Below are 25,695 nucleotides of genomic sequence, written 5' to 3'. Positions count from 1 at the left end.
AAAAGAATAGCATAGAAGGCAGCAGCAGCAGAAGTGACCATTGCAAAACAAAAGGGCCATGACTCTCCAGTTTAGGGTTACAGGCATCATGGTTTTCTTGGTCTTCCATGGATCATCAGTCGAAAGGAGGCACCAATTTGATAGGACCACCATGTAATAACTCAGCTCTTGACGCACAGAACAAGACACTTTGTTCAGTACATATCTGCCATTGATGGGCAATCACCATCATCAGTCATTGCTGCATGTGACTCCCAAGCTTAGCCGCCATCCCATGCTGCGGAGTCACATCGACAAAGCACTGAAGTCAACTGGTCTTGGCTCTCTCTGACACATAAATCGAAACAATTGGTAAATTTTCATGTAAACAATCGTATTCTTTTCAGAAAAGATACTGTGTTTGCTTCTTCTTGCAAAAGCTCACAGGAAGTCTTCCGAGTGCACTCGTGCAGTACCATATCGGACATTGCTATCCAACAATGTGCACTCAGATGTTGCAAGCTGCTAAAAGAGTGAGAACACAAATCTGCAGACACTCTCAGAAAAGGAACATGAAAGTGGCAACCAACAAAAAGAGATTCCATTCATTGTGCTGGAATGCAAGAAGGAACTGTGTGCATCTGTGCACTAACAGTGTAGTCTGGAAACCATACAGTAGTCAGATCTGCAATAAATTTTATATAGGTGAAAAATCCACCAAATTACATCAAACATGCTAGAAACAAAGAACACTAATATTTTGAGGGAATCTGATAAAAAAATATAGCTCACAAGTTGCCCTATACCTAATTATCCAATGATGAAATCCCACACATGGATGATTATATTAAGGTGACAATCAAGATCCTTTTATTGTACAAAAAGGAAAAAAAATATCTTCTTGTATGTTGGATCCAATTCAAATAAATATGAAAGAAAAAGCTCATGTAGAAAGGCTCCTGATGGGCTGAACTCAAAAGGATGAAAAAACTTGAGAGTTAGTATCACAAAATAATGTTTGGAGAACACTGGAGGATTAAATCAATGAAAGAAACACATCTAAACATCCAAACATAATTTTCATCCAAAAATATTTTTTAAAAAAGATTGAAAATGTAAACCAACTAAATATATAATTAAGGTATTGGCAACTACTAAAGATTTTTTTTTTTGAATATTTTGATTATGAGCCTAAAATTAGTAGGAATTTTTTTTAATATTTGGATGATAAAATATAATTTAAAAACAATGAGGGAGAAAAGATCACTTGATGAATCAATCCATTATTATTATTATTATTATTATTATTATGTGACATTTTAGGATATTTAAATTAGACTAACTACTTAAGAGCTAATATTGGGACTTATTAATTCTAGCTCCTCTCTTTTATTTGGAGCGGATCCTGTATTAACGGGTCGGGTATAACGGGTAACAAAAAGCGCTGCCCGCTAAGCAACGGAAACAGTACAGTAGAATTGTAAGTGGCAAAGGTGTTCGAGGAAATGTCCGCACAAAGTTTAAAGGAATGTTGTGTGACCGTCGTAGATAAGGCACGCGTTCTTTGCCCTTTCGACCAACGGAAACGAGGGTCGAGAGGAATGGCGATGGCATGCGGCCGCGTCGCGCCGCTCCTTCCGTGCCCCGTGCGGCCCCTCCGCCGCCTGCCGTTTGTGTCTCCCTTCTTTTGCTCTTCTTCCTCCTCCTTCTCTTCTTTCTCCTTCCCTCGCTTCTTTCCTATACGACCGGCATCAAGAGCCAAGGGGGTCGTCGCCTCCCGCCGTAGCCCCGATCAGGAGCCAGACGCCGGAAGAGGGGACGATTTCGTGGTCGTCAGCTTCTATAAGTTCGTCGTCATCGAAAACCCTCAGGCTGAGGTCGCCAGGCACCTCGCCTTCCTCCAGGTCTAGGTCATTATCAATACTACTTGATCGTTTTATCTTTGCGTTACACTGATTTTTGTTTCTGCTTTCCATTTTTGAGGAATTAGCATGGTATTTGCCCACAATAAAGTAAAGTCTTTTAAGGGTTTTGTTCCAATATTAGCCATGTATCATCTTGTTATATGGCAAAGAATTTGCCTTGACATGACTTATTTTGTGTTGATTCTATCATTATGTAGAGAGATCACTTGCTACGTTATGCATTTAAACGACTTGAACAATGATCCTAATTTATGTTGATGTTTATGGTACTAGGGACGGGATATTCATGGTCGCATATACGTCAATGAGCAAGGGATTAATGCACAGGTGCAATTATCTTAGATTTTTTGACAGCTTGAGATGTAATTACGGGACATTTTTTATCCTTTAATTTTGAAAGAGTGATTAACAAAAAATATTAGTTTTGTGCACATTCTCCAGTCTTTACTTTCTTAAAATTTAATATTCACTCCTGTAACAATTTTAAGACCTATAAAAAAGGTTTTACTCTTGTAATCGATTAAATGTGTCTGATGCATTGTTGATCTAAAGAAGGAGATCTGATGTTAAGCAATGCTTTTACCATTGTCGTGCATACAAGTTGTTGGGAGCGTTGTAATTTCAGATGATATTTGTTATACGAGGAAGAGTATTAAGGCATATATTAATGACATAGCTTTATGAATATTGGATTTTTTCGCTTAACAATAATAATACTTGGTTTTTATTGTTATTATTTCAGTATAGTGGTCCAAATGAAGATGCTCTGGCCTATGCAGATTGGGTTAAGGAGGATCAGAGGTTTTCAGATATTCTGGTCCAGGTTTCAGCAGCTTCTCATGGGCATGCTTTTCCACGGTTGAAACTGCGGTATAAACCCTCACTTGTACAGGCAAGCCATATTTACTATTATCATGCTATGGCCTTATTTGCTATAGTGCAGTTCTGGCTTTTGCATGTAAATTTAAATTGTTATACAGAAAAGATATATATGTGTCCTCTGTGTCTGGGGTTGAGCCGTATGCTCTTGAATTTTTGAGACCTGCATTTTGTGTTGCTTTTATGAAGACACAGAATATATCCAAATCACATGAATGTTTGGTTTCCGATTATTTTGGATGTCTGCAAACAGAGTTAATCTTCAATTTGGAGCCTCATGTTTGATTTAGATGTGATAGTCAACTTATATGTACGTAAAATATAGCTTCTGCTTTCTTTCTTCTCTTTTTCTGTTTTTGTTTTCCCTGAGGGACACTTGTCTCAGCATGCCCTATGTTGTAGCATGCAAACTGCCGATAAGCGTTCTGCTAAAATGTAAACCCTTGATGTAAAAGTATGTCATGTACCTCCATTTTCCTGTTATCAAAGTAAAAAATTATTGCTTTATGTTATGGTTAAATTTGTACTACTAGGCAATTTGACTGCACCGTTCATTATTCTGAGTAACTTGACTATTTAAACATCAAGAATGAGTATCTCGTTGCTCTGCATATTAAATTTGCAGAGCCAACTTCTTCATGTAGCCACCACCTAATGAATGAAATCTCTGCTTGTTTTTGTACAAAAACTCCTACAGTGATGTTATAGAAGTTCAAATTGTGATTGTAGTAGGCTGTCTTTCATGCCATATTATGTATGGAATTGACCACTTTTTCTTTGCTCTAATATTTTCTTCAGTTGGAAGGAGGTGTTTCTCACCTTCCTTTGGTAGATCCTTCTATGCGAGCTTACCCACTGACTCCATCTGATTGGAGAAAAAGATTGCTATCCGTGAACAATGTCAGCAGACCAACACGTGAGTCAGACGGGCAGGTCTCTGATAGGAAATGTCTACTGCTGGATGTGAGAAATGGTAATTTTATTCCTAGTTCTGCTAACTTCGAATAATTTGATTATGTGTCGATGTAAATGGACGTCATGTTTCTTTTCACAAAAAATGTGAGTTCCAAAGTATGAGGGCCTAAGTGAAGTGTGATATTGAGTAAACAATTTCCACATGCTTATCCTAAACAGTGAAAGGTATGGAAGAGTTTATAGTTGCTTCTTGCAACATACCAATATGGTGGGAGTCCCTATCTGCAACCTAACAATGTTCACCTATGGTAGATCCAAACACAAATTATTTAGCACCAATATGTAAATAAAACCATTGGTTTTAGGCTTTAGTATCTTCTTCTTCTTCTTCTTCTTCTTTTCTTCTTCTTCTTCTTCTTCTCTCTCTCTCTCTCTCTCTCTCTCTCTCTCTCTCTCTCTCTCTCACTCTTTTAGTTTTGGGAGAGTTGTTAGAGGCATACGCTGCCTACTAGAAATAGCCTAGCCATTATTTAGACAACAACTTCTTGAGATGTGAACATCTTGTAGAGAGGGCCTAAACCATTAAAAAGTTTATTTTCTTCTATGTACATTTAATACTTGAATTTTCAGGATGAGTCTTATTTATATATATATAATTCAAACTTTTTGTATGTTGCACAAAAGTAAAATACTACTTCATATTCTCTTTTTGCAGGCTATGAATGGGATGTTGGACATTTTCAAGGAGCACAAAGACCTAACGTGGATTGTTTTAGGAGCACCTCCTTTGGGCTTTCAGAACAAGAGGTTTCATTACCATTCAGCTAAAACTTCTCTTCTTACTTTATAGTTCTTCAATTTACATGTAGGAGAAATTTTATACTAGTTCAACTCAAGATTGCTTACATGAATCATCTCATCTAGCTCATTGTTTATGACTATTCGTTGCCTTATCTTCTAGCTTGAACATTTTCAAATCTTGAACTTGCTTTGCTAGTTGCACCATCAGTACCCAAGAACAATGCAAATTGGATAATGAGAATCCCCGCGTCTTCTTATTAAATATAATTATTATTATTACCTTGATAACTGGCCTTTTAATCTTCCAGTCTAGGTCTCTATCTAGATTCTAGGGCAAGAGAAAATTGAAAGTAAATGAAAGGAAAAGAAAATAAAGAGTTTCTCTTTCTATGAACTAGGACATTTTAAGAAATCCTATTACTGAAATTTTTTAGCTAGTTATCTTCTCCACAAACTTTAGCTATATTTTAGTAATTCATGGCCTCTTTGAGAAAAGTAAAAAAGATTCCTGATGATTTTTTTCGCCCTTTCTCATTTTCTCACCTTGGCAGTAAGTGCCTTTTAGCATTTAATGGCCCTGGTGGTTCCTTTAATTTTGTATTTTGTTATAATTTGATTGTTGTGTTATTATCTGAATCTACTTTCAATCTTGTGTTATCTCAATACACATTATATTAAAATACACTACTCATGGGCTCCACTGATAGACATGCTATATATGTTTCTTCTAGCTCAACAAATCTACTTTCTCTAGTTGCCAGCTAGTTTCATAGAGAATTACTGTCACTGAATAACTTATTTGATGAAATTTCTAAAATCTGCCTCCAAAGTGGGCATATGATTTGGAGATACAAATTTGCCTCTAGTCAAGTGCACCTTAAAACAATTTAATCAGAATTTGGCCTTGATAGAGAACCAGGTTTGATCACTACGTAAGTAGCAATTTTACCATTTTGATATGTCAGATGGATTTACACCGTCTTCAGACAAAATATCCATGTAAAAGATATTCACAACCATCCATTGCATCTAAGTTGCACACTTTCTAGCATAGTTGGTAAACTGTGCTTGTGTTCTAGCCTATTTAATTATCCTGTTATGGTAATGAACCTCTTTTGCTGTTTTAACCAGTTTGCTTTCTGTGAGATGTGTAGGAATGAATCTTACATGACTACTGATTTTTGTCCTGTTGATAAATCTACACTTTTTTTCTAACTCACTTTGCGCCATCTGGTCTTCGAAATCCAGGTAGCCTCTTCAGATCCTTTAGCTGGAATTGACAAGGAACATACTGATATACTGATGTACTGCACAGGTGGCATAAGATGTGATGTGTATTCCACAATTCTTAGGTTGTTTTCTTTTCCTGAAAATTTTAGCTTATTCATGGGAATAAGCCTTACCTTTGTTATCAGATTCACTCTAGTATAAAATATCTTAATTTTCTTAACTGACTTTCCAAAATTTTTACATGCCAGACAAAAGGGTTTCCAAAACTTGTACACATTAAGCGGGGGTGTCTCTAATTATCTCAAGAATGAAGGTTCAGCTGAATGGGTTGGGAACCTGTTTGTTTTTGATGGGCGTCTGTCCTTACCACCTTCTACCTACAAACCAGGAGCCAACACCAATGCCGCTGCAAGACCTAATATGGTGCACAAAAACAATACATTTGCAAGATGCTACATATGTGGATCAGAGTTTCTTGAATTCAGGCATCGCAACTGTGCAAATATTGATTGCAACCGGCTCTTTTTGTAAGCACCTGCTACTACCTTATATCTTGTTCGGTTAAATTTTTTTTTTTAAAGCACCGCATAGTTGTTTCAGTCCCAACCAATTCGACATCCAAAGTTGATTCAATTCTTTTTTTCTTTTTCCTTCCTCTTCTCAGGTCATGTAGCTCTTGTGTGACACAATTAAGCGGGTGCTGTTGTTTGCACTGCACATCCGCTCCTCGACTTAGACCTGTACTACGTGGTCATCAGAGATACCAGAAATGGCACATGTATCGTGATGGGGAGTAGCAGAGGAATTCAAATAGCTTGTCTGCATTTTGCAGTGTTAAGCTGTTCAAATCCATACCTTGATCAAAGAAGTGAAGACCAGGTCATTAATTATGACAAAGGCACCATAATTATCATATCCTTTCAGTCCTAAAATGAGCAAAAGATGGCTTTTTTTGGGGTTGTAATTTGGAAGGTTTGTATTACCATGGCCATTTGTTGCACCATAATTGCATGCTTCTCAGGAATGGCTGTTTCAAGATCCCAAAGTGTCCACGAGTGATAGAAGCTTAAATTGTGTTTGTGGAAAGTGTAGACAAAAGGCATCAAATGATCAAGGGAGGGGAATTCAGGTGACCACAATGCAACTCAATTTTTGCTCCTCTTATTAGGAGTTTGTATTATTACAACTTTTATGATCATTTTATCTTTTGGACTTTGCAAAACTTTCATTACATGGTCTTTAATCAAGAGAAAATTGCACATATTTTGAAGCTCAATCTATGCATTACTGATGGAGGAAATGGTAGCAGGTCAAAAGCATGCACAACCAAACCCCAAACAATCACCTATTCACACAAACCTCATGCTCAAACAAAGCCATGCATGCATCCGCACTCGGTCCACTGCTTTATAATCCTCCGTCTCTTTCTCTCTCACTGTCGGCTCAGCTTAAATGGAGAAGAAAGGCCTGCTGCCGCGCCCATGGCTCTCCCTCCTGGCCTTGGCATTCGGCCTCGTCTTCATGGACCCCTTCCATTTGGGTCCGCTGGGGGGGCACGACTACCGGCCGGTGAAGCACAACATCGCGCCCTACGACCAGGTCATGCAGCGCTGGCCTCGAGATTGTCGAAGCAGACTCCGGTTCGGGAAGCTGGAGTTCGTCGACGAGGTGTTCGGCCCTGAGTCGCTCGAGTTCGATCCCCAGGGACGAGGCCCGTACGCCGGCTTGGCCGACGGCCGCGTCGTCCGGTGGATGGGCGAGTCCATCCGGTGGAAGACCTTTGCTCTCGTTAGCCCTAACTGGTATACCTTCTCTGCTCCTTTTAGCTGCTTGAATCGAGCCTCACAGTAACACCGAACGCCATACGTACGCACGAAAGGTCGGAGAAAGTGTGCGCTAATGGTGTGGAGTCGACGACGGCGAAGCAGAACAAGCACGAGAAGCTCTGCGGTCGACCACTCGGTCTGCGGTTCGACGAGACGTCCGGGAAGCTCTATATCGCCGACGCTTACTTTGGGCTCGCCGCCGTTGGCCACCATGGAGGCGTTGCCACTCTTCTATCGACTCATGTGCAAGGGAGACCTGTTCTCTTTGCCAACGACTTGGATGTCCACCGCAACGGGTCCATCTTCTTCACCGACACCAGCTCGAGATACAGCAGAAGGTGAGGGGTGTTTGGCCTTCGTCTTCCCCTTGTTTGCAACGCTCTCACTGGTGGGATACGTCGGCATGCAGTGATCACTTCTTCATATTACTGGAAGGAGAAGCCACAGGAAGGCTTCTGAGGTACGACCCAGCTTCTGGAGCTTCTCATGTCGTTTTGAGAGGCTTAGCATTTCCTAATGGGGTGCAGCTATCCAAGGATCAAACCTTTCTTCTCTTCACCGAGACCACCAATTGCAGGCAAGTCCCTCTCTCATGCGATTGCCCATGGCATACCTGCATGAGCTTATATACACCTGCATGTGGTGCAGGATAATGAGGCTTTGGATAGAAGGACCCAAAGCTGGCAAGTTGGAGGTGTTTGCGGACTTGCCAGGGTTCCCGGACAACATAAGGATCACGGAGAAGGGGCAGTTTTGGGCGGCGATCGACTGCTGCCGCACGCGGGCGCAGGAGGTCTTCTCCCGCAATCCATGGCTGAGAAGCGTATACTTCAGACTGCCGCTGAGGCTGAGCTTCCTCGCGGGGATGACGGGGATGAAGATGTTCACCATGATCTCGCTCTTCGACGAGGAGGGCAACGTCGTCGAGGTGCTCGAGGACAGAGGCGGCGAGGTGATGAAGCTGGTCAGCGAAGTTAGGCAAGTCCAGGGGAAGTTGTGGGTTGGAACAGTAGCCCATAACAGTATTGCTACTCTTCCTTATCCATAAGCTATATTATCCTCAAAACACTCTCCCTCTCTCCCTCTTCTACCTTACGGTAGCATATGCTGCGTATAAGCATTCAAATTCCGGTGGCCCTGTCATCCGACCACCTTCTGTTAGCAACTACAGAGCTTGTGATCACCTTTGAGCAGAACGGTAATGGAGGGGAGCACTTGTGTGTCGGTCACCTTTGCTAAAGTAGCAGCAGAAGCTGCCATTAAAGCAACACGTAGGATTTGTGAGTAGGAAATGCACTAAATGTTCATTTATGTGAGATCAATAGCTAAACACGCACAAAGAGGTAAAGCTGTGTGGTGGGCAACAGGGAATTGCATCACAACCCACACAAGTGAAGAGATCGATTAGAGATGGAATCTGGACCGTCGGATCTGTTGACCTTCCATCTGATGGTCGTCGAAGGCTGCCGCGTGCATCCCGTGCGACATCACCGACATCGTCAGCGTCGAATAAATAAGCCAAATAAGGGAGAAAAGCCGACCACCGTTTGATACAAATCCAAACGGCGGCCCGATCAGTGCCTCCTCTAATTAGGTCAGACCTGAGCCGTCGGATCCGGTGACGTGTCCTCCAGGATTGGTCAAAAGGGGTCACCGCCTTCGCCACCATCAAAGTAAATAAATTGGCGTCGAAGCAAAACTCGATTCGAAAATAACGCGATTGGTTGTGGCCGTCTCCGTCCAACGCGATCCCGTCTTCCCAGAGTTTGAATCTTCGATTCCCGGATCGAAGCACGCCTGGTCGATTCCTCTCGGAGATTTCCCTTAGGGTTTCGATTTCGACGGTACGTTCTTCCCCTCTCGCCCCTCCGCGGTCGATCGCGGAGTCATTTCTCCTCGATTTGCCCCTAAAAGTTGGCTTCGACAGATCTTTGTTTCTTTTTTTTCTTTCTGGGTTTGATTGAAGGGCGTCGTTGCATTCTTCGCTTACGGATCTAGATTTTAATGGCTTCTGAACCTTGGTTTTTGATTGCAGGGCATGGCGGCGACGGGGAAGCGTGCGCTTCTGCTGGCGGATGACGTCTCCATCCCTCTCAATGCGGTGTTGTCTGCGTTTAGTGGCTTGGATTTGGGGATGGATTTGGTTGCTCGAGACCACGACGTGCGTGTTATAACCCAAGCGGCTTCTCTGGGTAACTTCTTCTCGTTTCCCCCTTTTCCTTGTCAAAACTTTGAATTTGGTATCCATAGGACAAGGAATTTAAATGTGAGTGAAACATATGAATGACATGGGAAATTTGTCGCTCTTTAAATAGATCTATCTGAAATCGACTGAATTTTTGTTCGTGTCCTCTCTGTTTCACGTAATTTGAGGCTTGGTCCAGATCTGAACCGCACTGTAGAACGCCATACTCATAGATCAGTTATATCGATCAGTGTACAGTAAATGATGGTAGTTTAATGGTGTTACAGAGGGGAAGTTGCCTATTGAGTCTTCCTCAGTAGATCTAGTTGTTTCCGTGTCCAAAGCACCAGAACTTGTTGGCGAGCAATCGATTGAGGAGTTCAGCAGAGTGCTTAAACCTGGTGGAGCTATTGTGATACAGGCTTCTGCTGAGCAGACTGGAAGTAAGGTAAGAATTATTTTAAATGATTGGAAGTGTGCATCTTTCTGGATGTTAAAACCCTTGCAAGAAGATTTATGTTGTTGCTCTTGTTGCAGCCAAGCTCGATGCTTGAACGCAAGTTGCTAATGGCGGGATTCTTAGAAGTACAATCCTTGGATGCAAAACCTTTTCTCTCACTTGAACAAGTACACATTTGCACGGTGAGTTTGAATTTTCACCACTTCTTATCTTGAAAGCCACTCATGTATTTTGGAAAATCATATCCTTTTTGTCCTGTTAACTATGGATACCAACATGGACAAGAACTTGCATATATCCTTGTTTATTGTAATAATGATGTATAACTTATGGATATGATGTATACATATGGATACACATAGATGCTATTGTACATCCATGCTTGGATGAATTTCATTATTTTTCAGTCAATTTATACTTACTAGAATGACTCTCATGAATGCAACCCAAAGTGGGATTTCCCTCGAGTAGCTGTTCAAAAGGGATTATGGTTCACCCAACTGAGGCAAAAATTAGAAACTACCATCTGAATAGAGTTAATGCCATGCTTGATTAAATCAAGATTCATTTAAGGCCTAACCTTAAGATACCCTACGCCACATATTCCCCTGCATCGAATGCCTTTGCTGAATTGCAATTTATCTGGATTTTTTGAAGTCAAAAGTTTAAGATCACTGTTTTAGAGTGTTATTAAATGACATGCCAATTGTAGAATCTCATCACTGTGTAATCTGCATGAAGCCACGGGAAGATGGATTCTTTTAACACAATTCAAACAGATTAAAATAGTATTATCTCTAAGTCTCTAACCACATCTTGAAAAAGTTCAGCATTGAGTTGGGAAATGACTGGCCGGGTGTCTTCAGCTTGCATTTATGTTGTGTTTGTTGTTGCTATTAAGTTGTGACAATTTGATTCAGATCAAGGGCAAAAAGGCTTCTTGGACAATGGGGTCATCGTTCTCTCTGAAAAAGGCAACCAAAACTGTTCCAAAGATCCAAATCGATGATGAATCAGATTTAATTGATGAGGACAGTCTTTTAACTGAGGAGGACTTGAAGAAACCACAGTTACCACTGGGTTAGATATGCTTTACATTATGGGCATTGCCCTTTGCTACACAACAGTAGCTAAATATTGATCTGTGATTCATGAACTTAATGCAGTAGGAGATTGTGAAGTTGGAAAGGCAAAGAAAGCCTGCAGGAACTGCACGTGTGGTCGGGCAGAGGAAGAAGCAAAGGTGCTGAAGCTGGGTCTGACTTCTGAGCAGATAAACAATCCTCAATCAGCATGTGGCAACGTAAGTAACAAAGTTCACATTCTTAAAATAGGGTTATTCCTAGAGTTTTCTGTTTTCTTTTTGATGGTTGTTAATCTTTTGCCAAATCTTGCAGTGTGGTCTTGGTGATGCATTCCGTTGTAGTACATGCCCATATAAAGGTCTCCCTCCATTCAAACTTGGTGAAAAGGTAGACACCACATTTTCACGAACTTGTTGCTTAAAATAGCGGAAAAGTTTTCAGCCATTTTTAATTAGAGACTCGCTGTTGTGTACTCATTATTTTCAGGTATCTCTATCTGCAAATTTCCTTGCGGCTGATATTTGAGTTGTTAGAAGCATGGTCCAGCTTTCATAGGTTTCAAGAGTCTGTAGTGGAACTTCAAAAATCATTCATTTGAACACTCCCAACCTACATGTAAACTGATGGTTTGTGACCAATGATGAAATACTTATTGGATTGCAAATTCTGCTGCGTAGTTGGTGATAGATTGCATTCTAAATGAAAGAATAATTTTGCATGTCAATTTGTTCAACTTGTTGAGCCAGATTTTAGGTCAGTGATGGGTTTGAGGCAAAGTTATTCTATTCTGTCCCTTCATGAATGGATACATTTGATCGCTGCTTCTTTCTAAGATTGATGACCGTTATCGTGGAGACGAGTATTTTAAGCTGCAGGTTAGACAGATCTGATGGTCATTTTAAGTAGGCTTCTTGTTGCTTGTTCTTGTGTTCCAAGTATATTTACTGACATCAGTTCTTTTGTACTTGTTTCTGTGGATGAATTAGAAGTTTAATATTAGACTGGAAAGATAATATAGGAGGAATGATGAGCAGATGAATTAATCTGAAAACAGGGAAATAAGTGAGAAATTTGTCACGTCTTGGTGCTGATGATGCATGGGTTCAGGTGGATCTGAGTAGGCTTATCCCAGTAAGAACCTTCCACTGCACATGTATTATGACGTCCATCCAAGCAGCTTATTTTTCCTTTCTCATCTTCAAGCACTCGCACAGACACTTGCACAGACACTCTCTCTCTCTCTCGCACGCACGCCCACACACGTACACACACGTTGACATGATACATACCATAAGATTAATTACATATTATTCTTTATAGTTATTTCGATTGTTAGACTTAAAATTTTATATTAAAAGATCTATAATTATAAAAATAAAGTATTTAATCTCATTTATCCTAACGTCATTAGTTTTATCGGTAAAAAATACAACATGTGATAGCATATATAGGAATGACATGAAAATGATAGGTAAAAATATAATTTTAATATTATAATTAAAACTTTTTAGTCAACTGTTGTTGTGGTGGTGGACAGTGATGTGGTTGCTTCGTGAGCGATGTAACCCGCTCTCGGTGATAACAAGGGTTGAGCCCCGAGGTCTTCGAGATGTTCCCCATGCTGATGTACTATAAGGTTAAGAGATTGAAAGTGAGGAAGGCGGCACTCGAGTATGCGATGTGTGTCAAAGAGTTTGAAGATGACGATGAGCTCCGCCTCCTCTCTTGTTGCAACCACATCTTCCACTTGGATTGCATTTACACATGGATCACCTCCCATGTAATTTGCCCCATATGTCACACCAATCTTGCCGAGTAAGCCATCGATGACAACATCGACCTACTACCTATAGCCCGCCCTACTATAGACGCAACGAGTCTTTAGCACAAAATCGCTGCCCCGCTATAGGATCATGTCACCGTCATCTTGGACCCACAACAATGATGACGAAAGAGGAGTGAAAGGAGACAATCATGGAATTAGCAAGGATTAGAAGCCAAAGGCAAGTGGCATGATCACAATCTAGGTGGCAACTGGAGGAGCTCCCACAATTTGGGCGACGCCCACGCAGATGCCTCACCTCCTACCAATATAGATACATAGTAGTGCCAAAGGAGGAAGAGGCGGGAGAGTGGCAAACGAAGAGTGTACCGATTGATGTTGTCCACCGATCGGACCTGAAAATGTCCCATTGAATGAGACCATGAGAGCTTTGTCGATCATGCCCGGATCGCCATCGAGTTGCCCACCTCTGGTTTCCAATCTGCACCAATTCCATGGCTACCTCCTTTTGTTCCTCCTCCTCCTCCGCTGGCACCACTATGGGTCCACGATGATGGTGACATGATTTTATGGTGGGGCAACAGTTTTAAGCTGAAGATCCACCATATTTGTAGCAAGGGTGGCTACATGTAGTAGGTCAATATTTTCATCAACAGTTTGTTCCGCGAGGTTGGTGCGATAGACAAGATAAGTTACGTGGGAGGTAAGCTAGGTGTCAATACAATAGAAATAAAAGACATGGTTGTAACGAGAGAGGAGGTGGAGCTTCTCGTTGTCCTCAAATTTGCTGAGACACACCACACACTCGAGCGCTCCCTTCCCTACCTTCAACCCTTTAACCTTAGAGTACACCAGCGTGGGGAACATCTCTTGGACCTTGGGGCGATGACATGGCATCATCGTCCACTACCACCATAATAGTCGATAAATTTTTTTTAATTAAAATATAATAAAAAAACATACCTAAGACGTTAAAATTATTTTTTTACTAATCATTTTTGTGCTATTGTGTATTGTATATTTCGTTAATAAAATCGATAATATTAGGATAAATAAAATTAAATATTTTATTTTAATAATTATATTAAAAAAAATCAATATAGAATTTTTAATTAAAGGATGGAAATGCTAAAAGATCTAATTAGAAGACGTAATTCCGCACCACCCGAACTCTTATGCCAAGAGATAAGGGTAGCCAAATGCCTTTTGTTCACACTGCTGAGTTACGGCAAACCAAGCTCTGCTCAATGGCGAAGCCATACAGCTCCATCTCACAGCTCCTCCGTCCCATCTCCACTGACCTCAACACCAGAAGTCTTTGCCCCAGCACTCGATTCGCCATCCGTTCCCACTTCCATAGAGGAGCTTCTCTAGCATCTGCAGCTGCTGCTTCCCGTGGAAACGAAGCTCGCCAGGTGAACAACACCTCTTACCAGTCATCAGTCGAAGCGTATATGACCGAGTGTCTATTTATCCGGTTGTCATCCTTGCCCTCAGCAGAACTCGAGGAATAGGGACGCGCAGGCGGCGCCGCGAGCACCACGGCGATTGATCACCATCTCGACGTCGGGTGGGAGGTGGCAGGGGCAGTGGAGCTGCGAGTACATGTTCACGCTCAGAGAGCTTCAGCTGGCGGACATTGCAGAAGAGGGGCACGACGACGCGGACGTCTTTGTTAGGCTTACCATTCAAAAGGTAAAATATTTGCCCACAATTGTGTCTGACATGTCTAAGAATCGATAGATCATCCAATATTAGATTGCGTTCAACCAAATCTGCAGTATCAACAGGTGGATAACCTTGTTGCCCCAGCAACTAGCATGTACAACTCGGCCAAATCGATTTCCTTTGGCATCTATGTGCAATCATTTTATTCCTAATGGTCCTACATTGAAGGGTAATGCAAAGATGACAACCAGCTGTATGAACGAGATGACGATAGATTTCCATATCCATGAGATGTGAACTTTGATGATTCAATTGGATTTTCAAGCTATCGACACTTCAATTGATGATGAAAAATTGTTCATCGATCTTAGCTTGCACAGAGCTTGGCACCATGACAAGTTTATCTAACTTTGGTGAACAAGTATCGGATTACAGAAACAATCTATTTACTTGTAGGGAGGAGCCTCATGCACTGGTCAACCTTTTTACCAACCTTAGTTGATATACTAATTATCTTGGTCGCATTCTCTTGAATGAGATAATGGAATGTTTGGCCAGCTTAATCGTTTGCGGCAGTGTCATCTCAGCTGGCACTCCAGTATCTTTGTTCATAATATCTCCATTATATGCATTTTAACTCTCAAATCTTTGGCTTCAGCATGCGAGCTTTGGCTTCTCCATTGTTGGAAGAATTATGACATCCTTCAACAGAAAATGCAGTTGCTGCTTGACATCCTATTGCAGAGAGGTATCAGTTAAATTTCTTTCGACTTCATCACCATTGTTTAAAGATATCAAAAGAAATGTCTAGGTTACTACAATTTGATTTTTGGCGATCTACCAAACTCATATATGACCCAAAGATGAAAACAATGCCTTTATTCTGAGAGGAAAATATCACTTTCTTTTTGGGTCATAACCTCCAATATTTACAGAACAAACTTATTAGTGACATGACATATATATATAATAAGATATACCATTTATAAAATAACAAATTTAATAAGCTGCATTTGATCATTTAATATCATATTGAATATTAAAGATGCAACTCCCTTGGATAAGATAAAGAGTAAAAAGAACTTAAACATGTGTTTCACTAAGCTAGTTAAAATTTCTAGCATACATAATGAGTACTAAAAATAAAATTTATGACATCTCCCATAATACAATATTGACACTCACCTACCAATGGTGGCCACAAGTTTTTATTAATTTAATCCGTGTAGAAGATATAATATTGCGTTTTACAGATCGATACCACATTTGATGTTTGGGTACTACCTTCAAGCAAGAACAGCAAGTTTGAACTTCCTGAAATTGGTGGAAACGATCCTTCGGTGTGCTCTGATCCCTTTCTCTTATACACATTTGTGTGGCATTAGGTATGATACATGTTTATATGTTTCACTATGTCTAATCCATTCTGATGAAAATGGTTTACCAGGTGATATATGTGAAACCTGGCTCGGAAGCTGATCTTGATTCAATAATCCAAGATACCATACGTTTGACAGCCTCGGCAAAGGTAATGTGGTCTATTTAATCTGGAATGCCTATCTCCTGAAATGAATGACATTAATAACAGAGACATACTGCAGGACACCTGCTCAGAATCATGTGCGAAGACTACAATCATATGGCAATGTAAGTTTGAGTTCTCAGAAAAACAAGTATCATGTCTCAGATACATAAATGATCATCATGCCAACTAGCTTCATGCATTTGATGTGAAAGTTGATGATCACACTCATTAACTCTGTCTTTGTTCAATTTGCAGCTACTGATGAGAAGAACGAGTATGACCGAAGGTGGCATAGGCTTCTCGAAATAAGGGATGCAATGTAGAGCATGCTCAAGTTTATCAGTCTATAAGTGGTTTGTTAATACAAAGAATAGATGGTTTTCTTCAAGATAATATGATAGATGAATTGTGAGAACGTTAGCATTTTTAATCAGCAGAGTTCAGAATGAGGTCCTTCGTATATGATTTTGCAGTTTCATTTGAAGACATGTCGTTGATCATATTTCAAAGGCAAGGATAATCAAAAAGACTGTTGCCAATGTGCATTAATATCAAGAAAAGAGTGATGAATAAGAAAGTGGTGGATGCCGCGGTTCTCATAGTTTGAAGAGTTTTTTGGCACAAAGATAACTGCACAACAGGTTACTCTTAGGTAGGTAGGAAGGTAAATATGTTATATCTACTTGTGATCAAGATTTGTTTTGGCTTCCTGTTCTTGGTTAATTAAGCCAAACTTTTACTTCATATGAGGGTCCAAATATCACTACTTTAGAAAATACATATATATTTTTGCATCATTTTTGAACCTTGTGGTTGTTGCTTATTTTAGATTTACTTCTTATTCAGATACAAAGCCATGACTGATAACTTAGAAATAAGCTTTAGTTTAAATACAGTAGCATAAAGAAAACTTAACCTTCTGAACATCTTAGATTGTATCATTAGCAAACTGCTGCCAGATTATCTGATTTTTTTTATGAGGAAAAATTACAAGAGAAGGTACTAAATGTCTACATAAATTAATCTCTTGAATATTGATAAAAGAAACGCTAAATGTTTTAAGTTGACACCAAGTCTGATCCCATCTATGACTCATCTACAATGCAGGTTGACTAATTTATGCCATGCCATATTTCCATGGACCAGTTCTGTGTTTGATTCAAACTGTGTTTATCAGGAAAGCTAGGGATAAGAGACTATTCTTTAATCTTTGCTAATGAAATTGGCATGAGAGAGAGATAGATTTGTTGTACTTGCAATCTTTGATCTTCTGCAGAAACAAACTTGAGGTTTAGAAGGCTGAAGTAGTGCTTGCAATCTTCTTGTGGGGAATATGTGAAGTCCAAACTAGATGAACTTTCTTCACAGTGAGTGATTCTTCTGTTCATCCATAAAATCTCTTAGTGAGAACTTTCCATGCTTATCAAGAAGTCCAATACATATGTCTCAACTTATCAACAAGGCAAAGAAAACTTCAGCTTTGCACTGGCAACCACCACAGCTCATTCTCAAGTTCTCATCACATGTAGGTTGTTCATACTATAATTACAGAGCTACTCAGCACTTCCACTAGACAAAGAAACACAAGCCATCAAATAAAAGTAGCTCAAGACATGGTAACCTTTTACTTCTATGATGTGGATATATATTCCTGATAGAATGCTTTGCATCATCTCCCATCTACAAGAGAACTATGACAAGGTTTCGATGTAAGCGTCTACCTTGTTATTCATTTTCCTTGAGAGAAACTTCATGCATATTGGTGGCTTCACTCGAGCCAGCGCAAGCACTCCCTGAGGCAGACTCCATATTCCATCGCCACAGATCAAGCCAGATGCCACTGCAGGACCAAATGCATCTGCTTTGGCCTTGTTGATCCTTCCCCACACATACAGTATTGCGCTTCCCAAGCACATGTCGATGGCGAAGGATGTGCCGATGTAGAACGGTATAGCCATGGCCATCGGGATCGGTATAAACCTCGCTACCTTCTTTGGGCACGTATCTCTTGCCAAGTTGATGACAATGGCGAGCGCGAAGAATGTGTAGCAGAGGGTGAGACAGTGTTTCGGGAGCGAGGAGAAGCCATCAACTCCAAGTATCGCCATGTTGCGGTAGATGAGAGCGTAAGGCGCCGGGTATTGACTGCCGGAGATGCCGATGTCGTCGAACGCCTTGTAGAAGAGCCAGAAAACACAGGGCGCGATCACACAGCCCATGGCGGTGCCGATGACTTGGCTCACGAACATCGACCTGGGAGAAGCTAGTGTCAGGTATCCGGTCTTGAAGTCCTGCATGAGATCTGAGGCAGTGGCAACGATGCTCATCATGACGCCGCAGGCCGCAAGGCCTGCAAGCACGCCGCCATGGTGAGCTCCTGCCCAAGCTCCAAACACGAATATGGCAAGCTTGCCGTAGGTGGACGCCAGATTCCAATCGGTGAGGCCGCAGCCATAGGCGTTGCAGAAAGCCAGCAATGGGGCGAACACATAGGCGACCAAGATATGGTACCACTTGAGCGGAGGAAAGAGGTGAGGAATCGTAACTATGGAGACGATGGCAATGGCGATGTAGCCTACAAATGCTACCCACTTCGGGATCTGATCTTTAACGAACATCTCGGTTCGCCTCTTGTCGTCGAACGAAGCTGCCGGACTCGTTACAGCACGGCCACCGTCCGAGATGGGAAGAGAGCTCGTTGGGCGTTTCCGCGCAGCGGAAACAAACGAGTATATAGTTCGATGCAGGACCTTGAGGATGTTGTAGAGGCCATCTCCAAGAATCAAGGCGACGGCTAAGAACACCTGCATCGATGGAGGCAACGATGAACAGGAGAGACGGTAGAAGATTGGTGGCACCCAATTGAGACCTTACCCTGTAACCTTGCAAGCTATGGAGGCTGCTCGGTGGGATATCCGCAGAATACCAGTGGCCCTTCTGGTTGTTTATGAGAGGCCACATGAGTCCCCATGAAAGGATCGCTCCCAGAAGCAGAGATACGTTCACTATATACGGGCAGATCATTCCAACTCCAACGTAAGTAGCAGAGAAATCGAAGTAAAACCTGAGAGAATTCATCGAGTACACAACGCAGTCACGCATTGCATCCAGTTATCTCAAGCACTTGAGCAGTGGCACAGGATGTTACTTGTTCGCATAAGCTTTGAGGCCGAAGGTAGGAAAAGCTTCGAATCCGCAGTCATCACCAGCCGTGTAGAACCACTGGAAGAATCCCCACAGGAAGCTGTAGACAAAGAACTTGCCCAATGTCCGCACCTGTTTCCTAAGAATCAAAGGATCAATCAGTTGTGTGTTCAGCAGAGGAATTGGGAAGATTTAGATGTTCTCGAGATGGTTACTTGGCCAGCTTTTCACCCTGAGGAGTATGGAAGCCATTGATGAGGTACGCAGTTGCGGTGCCACTCGGATAGATCAGCTTGTAGTCGATGATCATTATCTACGACAAGATTCAAGCAGCAGCATTACAAACAGCATGGAAGAGCTCGTTAAACACAGTTTATTGCTGGATTTGGACTCACCTCTCTGAGTGGCACAAGAGAAAACAGTCCAAGAAAGCTAACAACAAACATGAATCCGATCATCCACCCTAATTTTGGGTCCTTTATGTTCTGTGAATCATTTGCTTCTGTTGTCTGGTTGGCGATCTTTGAGCTCATCCCAAAAAGGTAACTTCCAAAACCACCTGTTCATATAAGACAAGCAAAAAGCTTCAGATGCGTATCGCAATGATGGTCCTCTGTATGCAACTCAAGCATCGAAGTCTAGAAAGGTAGCAGAGGAACATGAAGATCATATGAAGAAGCATGGAGATTTATGTTCATGGTTTGATTCAGGGAATCAGATTCCATTGATTCGGTTTGATTGTTGTTGACTTCGCTAACCTGTTTGTCTCCGAACATCAACAGGATAACAGGTTAAGAGAAGGGAGCTGACCGCTGAAGGCGAGGCCGTAGGCGGCGACGACGGAGGTCTGGATGACGGTGTTCTCCTGGCGGGTGAAGGGGGTGCGGAGGAGGCCGGCGTGCTCCAGGGTCTTGGTCCAGAGCTTGACGAAGAAGAAGCCGAGGAGGCCGGCGGCGACGTTGAGGGAGGGGATGATGCCGGTGGTCAGGTTCAGCTTCATCACGATCACGTTGAACATGACCGAGAGCAGGAAGCTCACTGCCAGCGCCCGCGCCGTCAGTTGCTCCCGCCACGGCGGCACCCGCTGCCGCTCGAACGTCCGTTCCACCGACACCGCCTCTCCCCCCTTCCCCTCCTCCTCTTCCTTCTTTGGGTTCTCCATCGCCGGCCGCCCCTCCACCCCGTTCTCTTCGTTCTCCATGCCGTTCCCCTTGCTGTACTGTGCTGTGCGCAATAGACTATATCTAGACGGTGGTGGTGGCTTCAAGAACAACTGGTAACTGAACCATGAAAGTGACGGAGAATCGAGGGACGAAGAGACGAAGACAACTCACGGTCAACGCATCAGCACCATCTCCTTGGAATCTGGCTTGGATCTCGTTCCTGCCCACAAGTTCTTCCTCTTCCACCTTTCAACAGTTTCATATCTGCATCCAACATGACGAGATGCTGTTGGATCAATCATGGATTCCTTTCAGAACTATGGAATCGTTGATCTTGTTCAGTTCTAATTTTTTATTGATTTGAGTTCATTTTCAAAGAACAGTGATCGGATCTACTTCCAAAGCCATCCTTTGGAAGGAATCACGAGCTGTTGTTCACACCGGATGAGGAAACGGAAGAGTGCAAACATTACTGGAGCTATGTGACTGGCTGAGCTGCCCTGAGAGTGACTGGCCTCCAAAAGCCTTGGAAAAACGATAATGCTTCTTTCATGGACTGAGGATTCCTCATATTCCACTCGCAAATCGATGGCCATTTCCACTGGTTGTCCCCATCGGTCCACTCCCACTATTAATCTCATTTGTTGCATATTAACTTTGACGATCACAGTTCACATCCCAAAGTATATTTTCTGAATGAAAGATTGGAGATGCCTCGCACGAAGGAATCAAGGAAAGGTCTTCTGCTGACGGCTGACGGATCTGAGTGTGGAACTGAAGCGACCAGTTCACATGACCGAGAACTTCTCCGGTGTGGGAACGATGAAGATGAAGTGTCGGTTCAGCAAGAATCTTTATCTGAAGATGAATCCATGGATTCCAAGGCAGAACATCCTATACCCTTGCTTGGTAGATGAGACATGATCTATCAATCTACATTCGTGGTGGTATCAAGACAAAAGGTAGACTGACTTGAAGCGAGTCTTCTGATTTGATTGACGACAAAATGTGAGGAGCATAGGTCATTCAAAGGCATACATCGAATGAATAGACCGGTGCCGTGAAGAACAAGTCGCTGGGCACAAAAATCCGCAAGCCTAAAGTTTAGATTATAGGAGTTTGATCGGCTAAAATAGATGGATGATTCCAATGCAGAGGATGATGAACTTTGTTTTGTCAGGATATCCTGTATATGTGTTTGCCACCATTATTTATTATTTCTGAAGCCAATAGACATGTTATTTATATAATTTTAAATAATATCATCACGATATACGTAATGATCGTCGAAACGTCGATACGATATGATATTTCATACCTTGATTTGTATTGTTCTTTCTAATAAGAGGTAAATATTTATATTCATCTAATAGTGATATGTCACACCTGTATATCAAATACTGAAAGTTCAAAACCATATGTGATATATAATATATACATGAGACTGATGAACACAGGCCAATTCAGTGGATATATGGATGGGATGGAAATCCAGTGTCTGTCCTGTTTCGTTCTCGTTTGCCACCGAGGAGGGAAGTAGGATAAGGTGACAGATGCGAACATCTTCTTGGCCATTCATTCTCCATGGACAAACTTCATGCACATTGGCGGATTCACCTGAGCCAGAGCAAGCACTCCTTGAGGGACACCCCACATCCCATCGCCGCAGATCAAACCGGAGGCCACGGCAGGACCAAATGCAGACGCCTTGCCCTTGTTCATCTTTGTCCACACGTACAGTATCACGCTTCCGATGCACATGTCGATGGCGAAGGATGCTCCGATGTAGAAAGGTATAGCCATCGCCATTGGGATTGGGATAAACCTTGCTATCCTGTAGGGCGACACATCCTTCGCCAAGTTGACGGCGATAGCGAGCGCGAAGAAAAAGTAGAAGAGAGAGAGGCAGTGTTTTGGAAGTGACGAGAAGCCATCAATTCCGAGGATCGCCATGTCGCGGTAGATGGGAGCATTAGGTGCTGGGTATTGACTGCCGGAAATGCCGATGTCATCGAAGGCCTTGTAGAAAAGCCAGAAAACACAGGGAGCGATCACGCAACCCATAGCAGTGCCGATGACGTGGCTCGCGAACATCGACCTGGGAGAAGCTAGTGTTAGGTATCCGGTCTTGAAGTTCTGCATGAGATCTGAAGCAGTGGCGACGACAATCATCATGAGGCCGCAGGCCGCAAGGCCTGCAAGCACACCGCCATGGTCGGCGCCTGCCCAAGCTCCAAACACGAAAATGGCAAGCTTCCCATAGGTGGATATCAGACTCCAATCTGTGAGGCCGAAGCCATAGGCATTGCAGAAAGCAGCTACTGGGGCGAAGACATGGGCGACCAAGATATGGTACCACTTGAGCGGAGGAAAGATGAGAGGAACCGTAGAAATTGAGAGGGTGGCGATTACGACGTAGCATCCATATGCTACCCACGGAGGTATGCGATCTCTGACGAACACCTCGGTTCGCCTTTCATCATCAAATGAGATGGCAAGATTTTTCGGGGCACGTTCATCATCCGAGATGGGTAGGCCTTTGAGCACAGCAGAAATGGAGGATGTGGTTCGACGTAAGACCTTGAGGAAGTTGTAGAGGCCATCTCCTAGAATTAAGGCAACGGCTGTGAAGACCTGCACAAAGAAGACCCATGATACTAAAGCCTATCTTCTTGAAGCAGCAGGAACGAGAGAGAGAGAGAGAGAGAGAGAGAGAGAGTTTACCCTGTAACCCTGCAACCCATGGAGGTCGTCTGGTCGAGCATCTGCTGGATACCAGTGGCCCTTTTGATTGCTTATAAGAGGCCACATGATTCCCCATGAAAGGATGGCTCCCAGGAGCAGAGATAGGTTCACAATATGTGGGCAGATCATTCCAACTCCAACATAGGTTGCAGAAAAATCGAAGTAAAACCTGAGAGAATTCGTCAAGACAAAACCGTCATCCTCTTAATCTTCAAAAATGACAAAGCGCAGAGTTCAGGCTAATCCACGTTACCTGTTCTCATAAGCTTTAAGACCGAACGTAGGGAATGCTCTGAATCCGCAGTCTTTCCCAGCCGAATAAAACCACTGAAAGAATCCCCATAGGAAGCTACAGGCAAAGGACTTGCATAACGTCCCTACTTGTTCCCTGAGAAGGATCAAAGGTTCATGGGATCAGTGGAATTGTAAGAGAGAAGCTACATAAAAATGTTCTTGAGATCTCTTTACCCGGCCAGCTTTTCACCCTGAGGAGTATGGAAGCTATTGATGAGGTACGCAGTTGCAGTGCCACTTGGATATATCAGCTTGTAGTCAATAATCATTATCTAAAGCAAGCTTAAAGTAAGCACTCCAAACAAGCATCGTAAGCTTGACAGGTTCATCGTTAGATTTGGACTCACCTTTCTGAGGGGAACGAGAGTAAAGAGCCCAAGAAAGCTGACGACAAACATGAACCCGATCATCCATCCTAAATTTGGGTCCTTTATATTATTCCGTGAATCATTTGCTTCTGTTGCTTGCTTGGCGATCACTGAACTCATGCCGAACAGGTAGCTTCCAAAGCCGCCTGTTCACAAGAATTTAACATGGTGAAAGCTATCCAACTCTAGATTATCCACTGCACTATAGCAGTCGAGCGAAACCGTAGTTTGCTTACTTTGGAACGATCTTCTTCAAACGACAGAAGATAGTGATACAGAGGAAAGGAAGAGAAAAAGAATCCGGCGAGCTCACCGCTGAAGGCGAGGCCGTAGGCGGCGGTGACGGAGGCCTGGATGACGGTGTTCTCCTGGCGGGTGAAAGGGGTGCGGAGGAGGCCGGCGCGCTGCAGGGCCTTGGTCCAGAGCTTGACGAAGAAGAAGCCGAGTAGGCCGGCGGCGACGTTGAGGGAGGGGATGATGCCGGTGGTCAGGTTCAGCTTCATCACGATCACGCTGAACATGACCGAGAGCAGGAAGCTCACCGCCAGCGCCCGCGCCGTCAGCTGCTCCCGCAACGGCGGCACCCGCTGCCACTCGAACGTCCGCTCCACCGACACCGCCTCTCCTCCCTCCTCCTGCTCTGCCACTCCCTTCTCGTAGTTGTCCATCGTCAGCTCTTCCCCGCCGTTTCCCTCGAGAGTACGTTGGGGCGCAGACCAACTGATAACTGAATCTCGATATAGGAGGAGGAGGAGAGGAAGGTGTCTCGAATCAATGAATTAACTATGCGATGACTGGGAGAGCTGCACTGAGAGTGATTGGATTGCTGAACTTTGGAAATTTGGCTACGGATCTGTCGTAGTCTCAGATTCCATGGATTCCACACTGATCAAGTTGACACCATAAAGACTTTTCCTTGTGCAGTTCGAAATAGGACTATTATGTTGATGATAATCCTGTTATATTCGAGCGAAGGACTTTGCCAACATAAAGCAGCTCCATATTTACTCGATCACGAAGGACGAGAGTGAAGAAGACAGATTGGAACTCAGGTTTTAGAATGCTAAGAGACGACTTGCTTGAAGAAGTTGAACTTGTCTTCTGCTGACAGCTGAATTCATCAAAGGCATGATCTTGTGTGCATGAATGCTCGTGGAATACACAAGTCTCTTAATTACTAGCAGAGAAACCAAAGAGGGAGACTCGAAGCAGGTCAACCGTTTTTGTTTGATTACGAAGGCTGAAGAGCTTGTCACACCAGCCATCACTCTCCTTCCTTTCGTCGCAACTATCCCCTTCGATTTAATGAAGAAAGCATGAAGAACATGAAAGTTGATTTCACCGGACAGATGGAAAGATTAAAGAATAGGGTGGAGAGGATGTGATTGGATCGCTCAAAGCCATTTCTTTCTTTGTCTCCTTTTTCTCTGTCACAGAAGAGTGAGTGGAGAGGATGTGATTGGATGGCTCGATGCCACTTCTTTCTTTGTTTTCATTTCTCTGTCACAGAGAAGCGACACATCCTTGCATCGACAATATGCAAGGATGGATGATAGCTTCAGTTTCGTCGGTAATTGACATGGGAGGATTTTTCTTACCATGAAAAGATGGTAGATTGTAGATTAGATCATATGATTCGAGTCTAGAAAGAGTATCAATTATAATGGATTGAATATGGGCAGAAAATATCAATTATAATTCTGCTGTATCTATAGATCAA

General features: G+C 42.7%; 6 protein-coding genes across 10 annotated transcripts; 4 read left to right on the top strand and 2 right to left on the bottom strand.

Moving 5' to 3' along the window:
- Nucleotides 1-1,509: 1,509 nt before the first annotated feature.
- LOC135652430 (rhodanese-like domain-containing protein 8, chloroplastic) lies at nucleotides 1,510-6,767 on the top strand. Of its 2 annotated transcripts, XM_065173355.1 has the most exons (8): nucleotides 1,511-1,883; nucleotides 2,178-2,231; nucleotides 2,647-2,796; nucleotides 3,582-3,756; nucleotides 4,414-4,505; nucleotides 5,748-5,851; nucleotides 5,978-6,256; nucleotides 6,394-6,767. In XM_065173355.1, the coding sequence occupies exons 1-8, from the start codon at nucleotides 1,581-1,583 to the stop codon at nucleotides 6,524-6,526; spliced, it is 1,290 nt and encodes a 429-aa protein (XP_065029427.1). In that variant the 5' UTR covers nucleotides 1,511-1,580; the 3' UTR covers nucleotides 6,527-6,767. The 2 variants fall into 2 exon arrangements, with proteins under 2 accessions (XP_065029429.1, XP_065029427.1); XM_065173357.1 differs by lacking the exon at nucleotides 2,178-2,231 and having other exon boundaries at nucleotides 1,510-1,883.
- Nucleotides 6,768-6,915: 148 nt separating this feature from the next.
- LOC135652431 (protein STRICTOSIDINE SYNTHASE-LIKE 13-like) lies at nucleotides 6,916-8,778 on the top strand. Its single transcript, XM_065173358.1, has 4 exons — nucleotides 6,916-7,531; nucleotides 7,609-7,893; nucleotides 7,965-8,132; nucleotides 8,204-8,778. Exons 1-4 carry the CDS (start codon nucleotides 7,182-7,184, stop codon nucleotides 8,601-8,603), a joined length of 1,203 nt encoding a protein of 400 aa, XP_065029430.1. The 5' UTR covers nucleotides 6,916-7,181; the 3' UTR covers nucleotides 8,604-8,778.
- A 462-nt stretch (nucleotides 8,779-9,240) lies between these two features.
- LOC135652706 (anamorsin homolog) lies at nucleotides 9,241-12,003 on the top strand. Its single transcript, XM_065173878.1, has 8 exons — nucleotides 9,241-9,399; nucleotides 9,591-9,747; nucleotides 10,028-10,188; nucleotides 10,278-10,382; nucleotides 11,121-11,280; nucleotides 11,367-11,503; nucleotides 11,598-11,672; nucleotides 11,772-12,003. Exons 2-8 carry the CDS (start codon nucleotides 9,594-9,596, stop codon nucleotides 11,808-11,810), a joined length of 831 nt encoding a protein of 276 aa, XP_065029950.1. The 5' UTR covers nucleotides 9,241-9,399; nucleotides 9,591-9,593; the 3' UTR covers nucleotides 11,811-12,003.
- A 2,260-nt stretch (nucleotides 12,004-14,263) lies between these two features.
- Nucleotides 14,264-17,058, top strand: LOC135653258 (large ribosomal RNA subunit accumulation protein YCED homolog 2, chloroplastic-like). Of its 4 annotated transcripts, XM_065175047.1 has the most exons (8): nucleotides 14,264-14,483; nucleotides 14,566-14,763; nucleotides 15,395-15,484; nucleotides 15,990-16,076; nucleotides 16,184-16,264; nucleotides 16,338-16,383; nucleotides 16,517-16,614; nucleotides 16,735-17,058. In XM_065175047.1, exons 1-7 carry the CDS (start codon nucleotides 14,268-14,270, stop codon nucleotides 16,582-16,584), a joined length of 786 nt encoding a protein of 261 aa, XP_065031119.1. In that variant the 5' UTR covers nucleotides 14,264-14,267; the 3' UTR covers nucleotides 16,585-16,614; nucleotides 16,735-17,058. The 4 variants fall into 4 exon arrangements, 3 of the variants coding, with proteins under 3 accessions (XP_065031119.1, XP_065031118.1, XP_065031120.1); XM_065175046.1 differs by having other exon boundaries at nucleotides 14,265-14,483; nucleotides 16,517-17,058; XM_065175048.1 differs by having other exon boundaries at nucleotides 14,267-14,483; nucleotides 14,569-14,763; nucleotides 16,517-17,058.
- A 590-nt stretch (nucleotides 17,059-17,648) lies between these two features.
- Nucleotides 17,649-21,084, bottom strand: LOC135653257 (probable metal-nicotianamine transporter YSL12). Its single transcript, XM_065175044.1, has 6 exons — nucleotides 20,216-21,084; nucleotides 19,801-19,964; nucleotides 19,621-19,718; nucleotides 19,410-19,544; nucleotides 19,136-19,325; nucleotides 17,649-19,065 (listed from the first exon to the last, which is right to left on the bottom strand). Exons 1-6 carry the CDS (start codon nucleotides 20,604-20,606, stop codon nucleotides 17,953-17,955), a joined length of 2,091 nt encoding a protein of 696 aa, XP_065031116.1. The 5' UTR covers nucleotides 20,607-21,084; the 3' UTR covers nucleotides 17,649-17,952.
- Nucleotides 21,085-21,961: 877 nt separating this feature from the next.
- On the bottom strand, nucleotides 21,962-25,081 carry LOC103972103 (probable metal-nicotianamine transporter YSL12). The gene is made up of 6 exons (XM_065175045.1): nucleotides 24,289-25,081; nucleotides 23,955-24,121; nucleotides 23,782-23,879; nucleotides 23,567-23,701; nucleotides 23,293-23,482; nucleotides 21,962-23,202 (listed from the first exon to the last, which is right to left on the bottom strand). The coding sequence occupies exons 1-6, from the start codon at nucleotides 24,641-24,643 to the stop codon at nucleotides 22,144-22,146; spliced, it is 2,004 nt and encodes a 667-aa protein (XP_065031117.1). The 5' UTR covers nucleotides 24,644-25,081; the 3' UTR covers nucleotides 21,962-22,143.
- Between the last annotated feature and the right edge of the window lie 614 nt (nucleotides 25,082-25,695).

The sequence above is a fragment of the Musa acuminata genome, chromosome BXJ3-11 (assembly GCF_036884655.1).
Source record: "Musa acuminata AAA Group cultivar baxijiao chromosome BXJ3-11, Cavendish_Baxijiao_AAA, whole genome shotgun sequence".
Taxonomy (NCBI): domain Eukaryota; kingdom Viridiplantae; phylum Streptophyta; class Magnoliopsida; order Zingiberales; family Musaceae; genus Musa; species Musa acuminata.
The sequence above is the reverse complement of the archived record's forward strand: the minus strand, read 5'-3'. Positions and strand labels throughout refer to the sequence as shown.

What these genes read in the sequence shown, in the direction of transcription:
- LOC135652430 (XM_065173355.1), top strand. Translation starts at nt 1,581, where the DNA reads ATGGCGATGGCATGCGGCCGCGTCGCGCCGCTCCTTCCGTGCCCCGTG. An exon ending in GGCACCTCGCCTTCCTCCAG is followed by an intron (nt 1,884 to 2,177) that starts GTCTAGGTCATT and finishes TTATGGTACTAG; the next exon opens with GGACGGGATATTCATGGTCG. An exon ending in ACTGCTGGATGTGAGAAATG is followed by an intron (nt 3,757 to 4,413) that starts GTAATTTTATTC and finishes CTCTTTTTGCAG; the next exon opens with GCTATGAATGGGATGTTGGA.
- LOC135652431 (XM_065173358.1), top strand. Translation starts at nt 7,182, where the DNA reads ATGGAGAAGAAAGGCCTGCTGCCGCGCCCATGGCTCTCCCTCCTGGCC. An exon ending in GCTCTCGTTAGCCCTAACTG is followed by an intron (nt 7,532 to 7,608) that starts GTATACCTTCTC and finishes TACGCACGAAAG; the next exon opens with GTCGGAGAAAGTGTGCGCTA. An exon ending in AGCTCGAGATACAGCAGAAG is followed by an intron (nt 7,894 to 7,964) that starts GTGAGGGGTGTT and finishes GTCGGCATGCAG; the next exon opens with TGATCACTTCTTCATATTAC.
- LOC135652706 (XM_065173878.1), top strand. Translation starts at nt 9,594, where the DNA reads ATGGCGGCGACGGGGAAGCGTGCGCTTCTGCTGGCGGATGACGTCTCC. An exon ending in AACAAGTACACATTTGCACG is followed by an intron (nt 10,383 to 11,120) that starts GTGAGTTTGAAT and finishes AATTTGATTCAG; the next exon opens with ATCAAGGGCAAAAAGGCTTC. An exon ending in CATTCAAACTTGGTGAAAAG is followed by an intron (nt 11,673 to 11,771) that starts GTAGACACCACA and finishes CATTATTTTCAG; the next exon opens with GTATCTCTATCTGCAAATTT.
- LOC135653258 (XM_065175047.1), top strand. Translation starts at nt 14,268, where the DNA reads ATGCCTTTTGTTCACACTGCTGAGTTACGGCAAACCAAGCTCTGCTCA. An exon ending in GTTTGACAGCCTCGGCAAAG is followed by an intron (nt 16,265 to 16,337) that starts GTAATGTGGTCT and finishes GACATACTGCAG; the next exon opens with GACACCTGCTCAGAATCATG. An exon ending in GACTACAATCATATGGCAAT is followed by an intron (nt 16,384 to 16,516) that starts GTAAGTTTGAGT and finishes TTCAATTTGCAG; the next exon opens with CTACTGATGAGAAGAACGAG.
- LOC135653257 (XM_065175044.1), bottom strand. Translation starts at nt 20,606, where the DNA reads ATGGAGAACGAAGAGAACGGGGTGGAGGGGCGGCCGGCGATGGAGAAC. An exon ending in CTCTTGTGCCACTCAGAGAG is followed by an intron (nt 19,719 to 19,800) that starts GTGAGTCCAAAT and finishes ATCTTGTCGTAG; the next exon opens with ATAATGATCATCGACTACAA. An exon ending in CTCAAAGCTTATGCGAACAA is followed by an intron (nt 19,326 to 19,409) that starts GTAACATCCTGT and finishes GAATTCTCTCAG; the next exon opens with GTTTTACTTCGATTTCTCTG.
- LOC103972103 (XM_065175045.1), bottom strand. Translation starts at nt 24,643, where the DNA reads ATGGACAACTACGAGAAGGGAGTGGCAGAGCAGGAGGAGGGAGGAGAG. An exon ending in CTACGGCCTCGCCTTCAGCG is followed by an intron (nt 24,122 to 24,288) that starts GTGAGCTCGCCG and finishes TCTTGTGAACAG; the next exon opens with GCGGCTTTGGAAGCTACCTG. An exon ending in CTTAAAGCTTATGAGAACAG is followed by an intron (nt 23,483 to 23,566) that starts GTAACGTGGATT and finishes GAATTCTCTCAG; the next exon opens with GTTTTACTTCGATTTTTCTG.